Source organism: Gopherus evgoodei, unplaced genomic scaffold (assembly GCF_007399415.2).
Source record: "Gopherus evgoodei ecotype Sinaloan lineage unplaced genomic scaffold, rGopEvg1_v1.p scaffold_50_arrow_ctg1, whole genome shotgun sequence".
NCBI lineage: Eukaryota > Metazoa > Chordata > Testudines > Testudinidae > Gopherus > Gopherus evgoodei.
In genome coordinates this window covers 173570-185348 of record NW_022060071.1, presented here as the reverse complement: position 1 = coordinate 185348, position 11779 = coordinate 173570, and the positions used below count along the sequence as shown (strand labels likewise).

At 46.1% G+C, this 11779-nt stretch overlaps 1 protein-coding gene across 1 annotated transcript; it reads left to right on the top strand.

The window, feature by feature from the left end:
* Positions 1–1983: 1983 nt before the first annotated feature.
* Positions 1984–3018, top strand: LOC115643059 (olfactory receptor 52R1-like). The gene has a single exon (XM_030546874.1). It carries the CDS (start codon positions 1990–1992, stop codon positions 3016–3018), a length of 1029 nt encoding a protein of 342 aa, XP_030402734.1. The 5' UTR covers positions 1984–1989.
* Positions 3019–11779: the final 8761 nt, after the last annotated feature.

The window sequence follows — 11779 nt, the reverse complement described above, 5'->3', positions numbered from 1 at the left end:
CTAGCAATTGGCCTACAACTTTTCTAGTATTTCTTTTGTTCTTAATATACCTAGTAAACTGTTTTTTGTTATCCTTAGCTCTTTCAAGTATGGAGTTTTCCCTGTTCATTTTAACATTCTTTATCCATTTTCATAGCTTCCAATTTGTATTATTTGCTATTTATTTTCCCTTTTTCCCATTTGTTATACATTGTTTCCACTCTCCCCAGCTGGTGCCTTCACTTTGCCACCAAACTGGGTTTTTGTCCAAAATTCTCTACTTTATTGATTGTGGAATCATGCCTTTTTAGCTATCGAATAATCTCTTCTTGAAGAACTTCCAATTTTCATTCCCATTTTTCTGTCTAATTTTTTCCTCCCAATCAGTTTTGCTGATAATTTGTCTCAGCTTTGGGGAATTAGTGTCTTTGAAGCATTATGTGTCTATAATATTCCAGCTTGGGAACTGTTCTCTGTTTGTCCATTTGAATGCAATCAGTTCCATTCTTTATTTTATTCTCCTCTATCATATCCCCCTTATTCATCTCTTCTCTAAACAATCCCAGACTTTTCAGTCTGACTGATTATGGCAGCCTCCCCCATTCTCACAGCCTGTCTCAGAAATCTCCTTTCTATCTGCTGTATTCTTTAGAGAGACTGAGTGACCAAAACTGAGCGCATGTCCAGAGCAGGTTCCTCTACATCTCATTCTTAGGCATCCGAACATTGTCTTCTTTTGTCCACTGCTGTGAATGAGCAGGTGTTTCCATTGCGTTGCTATTAATGATGTCTGGGTCTTTTCCCTGAAGTCTATTGTAGTTGGGATATTTCCCCCAGTGCATATTTTGGCAAACGTTTGGTTGTTTTCCACTGTTAGATTTTTGAGCTATCAGGTGAATGGGGAACTGTTAGTATATAGGCTTGTTTTTCAGCCTGAGATAGAACTTTGCTTTGATGTTTTGATATTCTCATATCTTATACTAATATGTGTGAAGAACAATGAACAAAGAGACTGTGTGTTGCATTTCCCACAACCAGATGGGGCTTTTTGTACAATGTGAAAAGATAAGGGATACAGCTAACATGTTACTGGGCATGGTGGGAATACAATATATGAGCGCACAGATAAAGACGCCTCAACTCCTTATTTCAAGGCAAGGCCAAGCAACCAGTTAGGAGGTGCAAGGGAGGGTATGGGGCAGGCATAAAAAACCCTAGAAGTTGAAGAAAGGCCTGGCCTTGTCCAGAACACAATGTCACTCCTTATCGCTCCCATAGGGAACAAAAGGGGTGAGACGAAGACGTCAACTCATGACCCTCGAAAACAGAACATCACTATAGTTGTAAGAGATGTGACTAGGGGCATGCACTGCAGGTATATTTGAGCCTGCTAAGGAGGAGGAGGTGGGATCAGGGAAATAGGAAGAGGGAATGGGGAAGTGGGGTCAGAGCTGGGAACTGAACACTGGGAAACAGACAGTGCTGGCATGTAGCGCTCTGGATACGCTTGCTTGGAACTAACCACAATAAGCACTGAATTGCCTGAACATCGGCTTGCACTTTGGAATGCAGGTCTTCTGCTTTCTGTCTGCGTGACAAGAACCAGGGAAGCGGGTGAAGGGAAAGCTCTCTAACAGGAACAGGAAACATGGACTCTGTAGCTTTGGTTTCCTTGTAGTAAGGAACAATGTGGGAACACTCGTGTTTCCTGATGATGCCTATTAAGGTTTTATACACCAACACGTGCAAGAATTTCTGATGCACGGAGCACCATAAAATATGGAATTGGCATTAGTAGGGTCAATCGTACATAGTTCATTTCTCTGAATAACATGAGAACAGCCTCCAGTAGTGTGTGTAGTGTCTCATATTCATATGGTCTCTCCATCCAGGCATTTGTACAGCAACCATCACCCTAGACATTGGGCAGATACATGAAGTCAGGGGACCATACAGTACACGCACTAGACACCGTTCTGCCTCAGAGTTGGACACCTTCTCCCCTACTCCATGTCAGATTTCAACAAAACCGACTTCACCAACCCCTCCACTTTCATCCTGCTGGGCATTCCTGGACTGGAGGCAGCCTATGTCTGGATCTCCATCCTCTTCTGCACCATGTACGACATAGCCATTTTGGGGAACTTCACCATCCTATTCATTGTGAGGACGGAGCCGAGCCTCCATGGACCCATGTACTATTTCCTCTGCATGCTGGCCATCAGTGACCTGGTCCTGACTACTTCTACCCTGCCCAAACTGCTGAGCATCTTCTGGTTTAATTCCAGGGAGATAGAATTCAGTGCCTGCCTTACCCAGCTCTTCTTCGTTCACTGCTTCTCAGGGATTGAGTCTGGGATCTTCGTGGCCATGGCTTTGGATCGCTATGTGGCCATCTGTGATCCCCTGAGACATTCCACCATCCTGACAAACCCTGTGGTGGCCAAGATCGGCCTGGCCGTGGTGCTGCGCAGTGTCATATTCACATTGCCCTATCCCTTCCTGGCGAGACGGTGGCCATATTGCAGAACCAACATCATCCCTCACACGCACTGTGAGCATATGGCCGTGGTGAAGCTGTCCTGTACCGACATCCACATCAGTAATTACTATGGACTCTTTGCACTATCCTTTGGTATTGGTCTGGATTTGTTTTTTATCTCTGTCTCCTATATACAGATCCTCAGGGACATCTTCAGGCTCCCCACAAAGGACGCCCGGCTCAAGACCTTTGGGACCTGCAGCTCCCACCTTTGTGCCATCTTAGCCTTTTACATCCCAGGTCTCTTCTCCTCTCTTTCATACAGGTTTGGGCACAATGTGCCCCTGCATTTCCACATTCTCCTTGCCAACGTGTACCTCCTGGTGCCCCCCATGCTGAACCCCATCATCTACGGGGTGAGGACCAAACAGATCCGGGACAGGCTGCTCCAGCTCTTTCCTCATAAAGGGATCCAACTTCTCTCCTGGTGCTCTGGCTCTCAGACCGAGCTCCGTGCACAGTTGGCTGGTGACATGGTGCTGGGCCCTCTTCCCTGAATCACTGACCGGGAAGCCAGAGAGACAGGGTAGGCCCACTGCTCAGTGAGGAGGGGGAAACAGTAACGGGAGACTTGGAAATGGCAGAGATGCTTAATGACTTCTTTGTTTCGGTCTTCACTGAGAAGTCTGAAGGAATGTCTAATATAGTGAATGCTTACGGGAAGAGGGTAGGTTTAGAAGATAAAATTAAAAAAGAGCAAGTAAAAAATCACTTAGAAAAGTTAGATGCCTGCAAGTCACCAGGGCCTGATGAAATGCATCCTAGAATACTCAAGGAGTTAATAGAGGAGGTATCTGAGCCTCTAGCTATTATCTTTGGGAAATCATGGGAGACGGGGGAGATTCCAGAAGACTGGAAAAGGGCAAATATAGTGCCCATCTATAAAAAGGGAAATAAAAACAACCCAGGAAACTACAGACCAGTTAGTTTAACTTCTGTGCCAGGGAAGATAATGGAGCAAGTAATTCAAGAAATCATCTGCAAACACTTGGAAGGTGGTAAGGTGATAGGGAATAGCCAGCATGGATTTGTAAAGAACAAATCGTGTCAAACTAATCTGATAGCGTTCTTTGATAGGATAACGAGCCTTGTGGATAAGGGAGAAGCGGTGGATGTGATATACCTAGACATTAGTAAGGCATTTGATACGGTCTTGCATGATATTCTTATAGATAAACTAGGAAAGTACAATTTAGATGGGGCTACTATAAGGTGGGTGCATAACTGGCTGGATAACCGTACTCAGAGAGTAGTTGTTAATGACTCCCAATCCTGCTGGAAAGGTATAACAAGTGGGGTTCCGCAGGGGTCTGTTTTGGGACCGGCTCTGTTCAATATCTTTATCAATGATTTAGATGTTGGCATAGAAAGTACGCTTATTAAGTTTGTGGACGATACCAAACTGGGAGGGATTGCAACTGCTTTGGAGGACAGGGTGAAAATTCAAAATGATCTGGACAAATTGGAGAAATGGTCTGAGGTAAACAGGATGAAATTCAATAAAGATAAATGCAAAGTGCTTCACTTAGGAAGGAACAATCAGTTTCACACATACAGAATGGGAAGAGACTATCTAGGAAGGAGTATGGCAGAAAGAGATCTAGGGGTCATAGTGGACCACAAGCTTAATATGAGTCAACAGTGTGATACTGTTGCAAAAAAAGCAAACGTGATTCTGGGATGCATTAACAGGTGTGTTGTAAACAAGACACGAGAAGTCATTCTTCCGCTTTACTCTGCGCTGGTCAGGGCTCAACTGGAGTATTGTGTCCAGTTCTGGGCGCCGCATTTCAAGAAAGATGTGGAGAAATTGGAGAGGGTCCAGAGAAGAGCAACAAGAATGATGAAAGGTCTTGAGAACATGATCTATGAAGGAAGGCTGAAGGAATTGGGTTTGTTTAGTTTGGAAAAGAGAAGACTGAGAGGGGACATGATAGCAGTTTTCAGGTATCTAAAAGGGTGTCATCAGGAGGAGGGAGAAAACTTGTTCACCTTAGCTTCTAAGGATAGAACAAGAAGCAATGGGCTTAAATGCAGCAAGGGAGATTTAGGTTATACATTAGGAAAAAATTCCTAACTGATAGGGTAGTTAAACACTGGAATAGATTGCCTAGGGAAGTTGTGGAATCTCCATCTCTGGAGATATTTAAGAGTAAGTTAGATAAATGTTTATTAGGGATGGTCTAGACAGTATTTGGTCCTGCCATGAGGGCAGGGGACTGGACTAGATGACCTCTCAAGGTCCCTTCCAGTCCTAGAGTCTATGAGTCTATGAGACATTAAACCCTTTCCTGACCGTACTGTGCTGTGTCAGCATGACAAGCTGAGAAATTGGTCTGTGTACAACTCATTAACCTATAGGGTTTCCACCTTTCTCATTGTAATTCTAATTGTAACTGGACACCTGAGGAACTTCACCCTGCCCTGCTTCTTTCTCCAAGGCTCCACCCCACTCTGCATCTTCCCTCAAGGTCCCTCCCACTTCTATGTCATTTCTCCCAAGGCCTTTCCCCTGTCGTTCTCTCCTCCCCTCCCTCCCCGCGACACTTTCTGGATTATCTTTCACGGGTCCCTCTTGGGGTGCAACCTGGAACTGGGGTACAGCTGACCCTGCTGTCTTGGCAATCTGGGATCCCTCTTGCACTGTGACATTGTGACAAGCTGCAAAGTACTCCAAGATTACACTCACACCAGTGTCCACCGGCAGAGACCCCACCCAGCTTGTCCATGAATGCTCTTTCCAGCCACTGCATGAACCCACAATAGAGAGGCTACAGCCAAAATGCTCCAAGCTCCCCAGCCTAAAACCCCAGAGCTGTACCATCCTACCCTGGTCAAAACCGACCCGTATGAATTTATTACCCAGTCTGCCACTTCCACAACGGAAAGTGGATGTGCACCGACTCTTCTTCATGAGCTGATGTTTTTCCCCTTTGGACTTTAAACAACAAATAGTGTTTTAGGTAAAATATAAAATAGAGCAATTAACAAGGTAAAGTTAGATTTGAAGTGATAGCAAAAAGCTCAAAGTAGATTGCCATGAGAAATAAAACAAAACCACAATCTAAGGCTACTGTGCTAGTCAGTATTTGAATCAAGCAGGGTCTCACCCAGTTAGATAGCACCAGCAGGTTTGCTTTTTCAGGCAGGCTTCCTTCTTCCCTGCTTGAGATCCGCACTTCCCCCAGTTCAGTCTTTTCCCTCCGATACTTTCAGAAGTGTTGTTGTAGGGAGAACGAGGGTCCCATCGTTATGTTATTTCCCCCTGTAGAGAGGTTAGCTGGGGCTTGTCTCTCTCTGGGGTGGTGGTGAACCACACCGCCTCACTACACCCCCTTTTATATCTTCTTCCAACTTTCTGGAAAGCCCTTTTGCTGTGATCTGTATCAAACAGCTCTGATTGTGTAGTGCAGTAGTTTTCAAACGTTTGTAGTGGTGACCCCTTTCACATAACAATCCTCTGAGTGTGACCCCCTTAGAAATTAAAAACACATTTTTATATATTTAACACCATTGTAAATGCTGAAGGGAAAGAGGGATTTGGGGTTGTCAGGGTTTCCCCCAGTCTGAACTCTGGGGTATGGATGTGGGGACCTCCCCAAGGCACAAATTCCTCAATGAGCTCAATCACTTCATGAGAAGGTTATGGAGTGAGGTGATTGCATTCATTCAGGACTTATAACAGAGAATAGAAACCTGGTAACAGCGGGATCTTAAAGCTGGCAAGCAGAGGTCTAACAAGAGTACGTGGCTGGGCATTGAAGGCAGACAGACTGAGACTAGAGACAAAGTGGACATTTTTTACACTGAGAGTAATTGACCATTGGAACAATTTATCAAGGACCAGGTTGTGTCTCCATCACTGGCCATGTATCAGTCGAGATGGGATGTTTTTCTCAAAGATCTGCTCAAGCTCAAACAAGAATTTATCCAGGGCAGTCCTACAGCCTGGGCAATGCAGGAGGTCAGAGCAGAAGATCTGCATCGTCCCTTCTGGCCATATAATCTACAAATCTCTCTAGAGTCCCCTGCAAGGATAATATTTGTGTGGGCCTCAGTCTGGGTCCTTGTCACACCCTGGGTGTCACATTTTGGGTCTGGGCAGGGTGAAAGGAACACAGGAAATTCAAAGCTCGATGGTGCTTCTTACTCAGTGCCACGGGTAGGAAATGAACCAGACTCCCTGTGATTCTTTGTGCACCCGTACGTCTCTCTACATAACACTCCCAGCGTCCTTCAGTGCACGAACCAACCCGTTGTGTTTGGTGCTTTGCATCTATCATTCCAGGTGCACTGAATTTGGGCTGAAATCTAGTGTGCGACTGAAGAATGGGATGGGTGCCATCTCCTGCTCCAGCCCCATTGATCTGAGTAATGAAGTTTTCAGTTAACTGTCCATAGTTGAATAGGCGCTGACTCTGTGGATGCTCTGGGACTGGAGCACCCACAGGGAAAAATTGGTGGGTGCTCTGCACCACTGGCAGCTTCCCGTCCTGCCCTCCGACTCCAGTTCACCTCCGCCTCCACCTCCTTCCCTGAATGTGCCTGTTTCTCCCCGCTCCCTCTGAGCGTTTGCACCATGAAACAGCTGGTTCACGGGGCAAGTGCTGAGAGGGAGGGGAGAGGAGGAGGAATGCAGCACGCTCGCGGAAGAGGCAGAGCCGGGTTGGGGATTTGGAGAGGGGTCCAATAGGGGAAGGGAGGGAAAAAGGGTCAGGGCAGGGCTGTGGACGGGGCCATGGGCACAAGCACCCACCAGTGCCAATGAAAGTTGGCGCCTGTGCATAGTTGCAGGTTGGGCTCATTAGCTTCAGCTCCATATAAGGGGACTGTTGGCCCCTTCATAAAACTTAGTGAGGATTTTTGGGTTGGCCAGCTCCCAGTACCAAAAGGAATGGTCGATGTGAAACAGGAGACTGAGACTAACAGGCCCCAGAGGCAGTGGGGAGAGGCCTGGGGAAAAGCAGCCAGGGAGCTGAGGAAGAGTGGGGCTGGGGCTGGAGCATTCTGGGGCCACATGCTGTTAGCAGCTGGGGAGAGTGATGGCGACCCTTGGCAGAGGCAGCCAAAATGTCTTGCAGGCTGGACTGGGGGTCTGATGCTGGGAAGAAGGGCCCTGCCACCTGAAGCCTGAGGGTGTGTGACCACAACCAGGGGGCCCCAGCCAGGGCCTGGCAGGGAGGCTTGGCACATGTGAGGAACAGGCTGTGAACTCCCCTAGCATTCCAGAGATGGCTGTTTGCGATGTCCAGTACCCACAGAGCAGGGTTTTCTTTGCCTTTAAACGTTTTCATTTTTCCTCATTTTTAATTGATTTGTGTTTAATAAATTGTATTGGATTGAACTATGTGTGGTGATCAGTGGGTCAGGGAAATGCCCAGAGCGGAGAGAGCACCCCAGAATGGCGACACCCTAGCCCCTCTCCCAAGTGACTATGACAAGATTGAGGGTCGAGCCCCCAGGAATCCTTGGGGTTATGAGCACTCTGCTGCACAGGAGAGTGGAAGGGGAGCCCTGGAGGTCAGGGAGGCCTCTGAGTAAAGGGAGTGGGAGCGAAGGCTCAGATCCTTTCGCTAGCCCATTCCACCAGGGTGGTGTAGAAACCAGGAAAGTTCCCCACAATAGCGGGACCTTTCCACCACTTACATAGTTGGCATCATGAAGAGAATCCTATCCATAGGATCTGCCCCAATGGTTTACTGGCTGAATTTTGGTAGCACTGTCCAGGCCTGGTCAAGAACCCTACTATGGCTGGAATTGAAGAACTACAGACCCAGTTTGCTGAACTTCAGTGCAGATTATCAGAGGAAGCTGAGGTATTACAACAAGCTAGAACTGAACAGAGAGAAACCTTGTCACTGGCTAAGCAGTATTAGGCCAACAGGCAGCAGAAGCCAAGAAAAGCCCTACTATTAATGTCCCACGGGAGCAGAAAGTCACAGAGTTCAATGGCTTTACAATTAAACCAGTAGACATTACGGTAGAGGAGCAGGTCAGTCTGTGAAGGCGGCTAAGAGTACCTGAAGAAGATTTTGTGGACTCATAGAGGTACACCTCAAGGATCAGGAGAAGGCCACCGTAAAGTTCATGGCAATGGCAGACAAGAAAGAAGTAGAAAAGATATTTTAACTCCTCCTAGAAGTGTACAGAGACAAGGAACCTATTGGAACCCAACTAAAGGATTTCTTTGAGAGAAAGCAGGAGCCTGGTGAAACTGTCAGGGCATACATCCATGACCTCCAGGAGAGAATGAGCAAAGTAGGGTGATGAGACCCTCAACGAGTTCCAGACTCAAATATGGTTCTGAAAGAGCAGTTAGTGTAGGCATTCAGGGATGATTCCCTCCATTGTGAAATGAAAAGGAGGTTTAAGGAAGGGCCCAGTAAGAAGTTCCATGAACTTATGCAGGTGGCTATTATGTGGTCAGATGAAGAGGAAGCCCCTGTGGAACAGATGGCCTAGCCCAATTCCCGTACACGAGGTGGGGCCCTAGTGAATGCAAATGCTGTGGAAAAGCCCCTCCTCCAAACACCGTTAACATAGGAAAGTTTAAGTGAAGCTTTCCAAAAACTCGTGGTCCAACAGGAGGAGATGCTGAAAGTGATGAACGAGGTAATGAAAGAAAAAGCCTAATTAGTATGCCAAAGTATCCAAGAGCACCAGTGTAATGGGTTGGGTCACAGAGACCCCCTTAGGACTGCCAGCTGATGTGCTGAGACTACTTCTGAGCCCGTTTTCCATGTCAGCTTGGGAGTTCAGAATCCTGCCTGTTTGAGCCAGACACGTTAGCCTGCTGCAAACACAGACCCAGGTCTGAGCCATGTCCCCCAAACCTGCAGGCTTTAACTGAAAACTACTTAGCAAGTACTCTTGTCTCCAGCACCCAGATTCCCACTTCCAAATGGGATCCAAACCCCAAATGAATCCATTTTACTCTGTATAAAGCTTATACAGGGTAAACTCATAAATTGTCCACCCTCTATAACACTGATAGAGAGAGATGCACAGCTGTTTGCTCCCCAAGATTGTAATTACTTATTTGGGGTTAATTAATAAACAAAAGTGATTTTATTAAGCATAACAAGTAGGATTTAAGTGGTTTCAAGTAATAACAGACAGAACAAAGTAAGTTACCAAAAAACAATCAAACAAAAAAACACACACGCAAGTCTAAGCCTATTAAGAACCTGATTACAGATGAAATCTTACCCCCAGAGATGTTCCAGTAAACTTCTTTCACTCACTGGTCTCCTTCCAAGTCTGGGTCCAGCGATCACTCACACCCCCACAGTTACTGTCCTTTGTTCCAGTTTCTTTCAGGCATCTCTTTGGGGTGGAGAGGCCATGTCTTGAGCCAGCTGAAGACAAAATGGAGGGGATTCCAGGGCCTTTTATATTCTTTGTCCTCTGGGCAGAAACCCCTTTATTCTCCTATGCAAAATCACAGCAGCAAGATGGAGTTTGTAGCTACCTGGGCAGGTCACATGTCCATGAATGATTCAGCTTTTTGCAGGCCAGCGCCATTGTTTATGTTAGTTTGAATGTTCCCAGGAAACCTCACATGTTCATTGAGTCCCTGGGGCAGCCTTGCTCTGGCCCCCGAGAAAGTCCTGTCTCCTGCACAGACGAGCTTTACCCCTGCTGTCGAGAGCCCCATTGTGCCAGAGAAGTGCCATTGCTGGAACTTTAGGGTCTGTGAGTCCCCAGGCCATTGAGTATCTTGCAGATGATCTTGAAGATGAGAACCAAGACCTTGAACTTGACTTGATGTTCACTGCAAAGCCAGTGTAGAGCGTGGAGGACAGGTCTGATGTGCTCGCAGTAGCCTGCGTTGCTGAGGAGACTCTCTGCAGCCTTCAGTACTAGTTGGAGCTTTGTAAGCAGTGAAGGTGTCATTGTGACGTTCCCCTGCTGTTATCAAGACTGGTGATCTGCTAGGCCACTCCAATCCTTGACTCTGGGAGCCAGCCTTACCCTGCTCTGCAGTGAGAACCCCACTCCTGGGCTGATCACGCACAGCCTCTGACACGTAAGCTGCTCCCAGCTACTTGCAACCAAATGATACTAGCCAATATCTCCAGTCCCAGACTAAACCTTAGGAACCTCCATCTTGCAATGCCCAGTTATGCCCCCAGATGCTGGTTTGAGCACTGGCTTGCTAAACCCAGTGTTGTGAGTTCAATCCTTCAGGGGGCCACTTAGGGATCTGGGGCAAAAATCAGTACTTGGTCCTGCTAGTGAAGGCAGGGGCTGGACTCGATGATTTTCAAGGTCCCTTCCAGTTCTAGGAGATAGGTATATTTCCAATTATTACATTACATCAATTTAACAAAGAAATTGATATGTACCAGGCTTGTTATCCCAAGGGGAGTCTCTGACATGCTTCAAACCAAACACACTGCTTCAGCTAAAATAAACAAACAAATGTATTAATTATGGAAGATAGATTTTAAGAGATTATAAATCAAAGCATAATAAGTCAGATTTGTTCAAATGAAATACAAGCAAAATGCTTTCTAAGCTGATCTTAACACTTTCAATATTCTTACAAACTTAGATGCTTCTCACCATAGGCTGGCTGGTTGTTCTTCAGTCCAGCTCTCCCCGTTGATCAGCACTTCAGTCACTTGGTTTGGTGTCTGTAGATGTAGGTGGAAGAAAGAGAAAGAGCATGGCAAAGGTTCTCCCTTTTATCGTGTTCTTTATTCCCTCTTGGCTTTGTCCCCCCCTCACCCCTTCAGAGTCAGGAGACCATTACCTCACTGCAGTCCCAAACTGACTAAAGGAAGGGGGTGACTCACTTGAGAATCTAACAGATCCTTTTGTTGTTGCCTAGGCCAGTGTTGTTTGTTCCTATGAGGCTGGGATGGGTTTGTCCCATACATGTCCTGATGAGGTGTGAACTGCCTCTCTGTTCTTGGAGAGTATTTTTGCCTGGGCTTGTTTTAAGCCATGAGGACACATTTTCAGCCTCATAACAATATATATGAAATTATCACCTATAACATCATTATAAAATTACTGTAACAATAACATCAGTAGAGGACAAACAAATTGGAAAGAGTCCAGTGGAGGGCAACAGAAATGATTAGGGGACTGGAGCACATGACTTCCAACAGTAATCTTCTAATCTTCTCTGATTCTATATTATACTATGAATTTATAAACAGGCAATATGATATTTTCTATCTTATTATCTATCCTTTTCGTAATTAATTCCAAACATTCTGTTTGCTTTTTTGACTGGCACTGCCTATC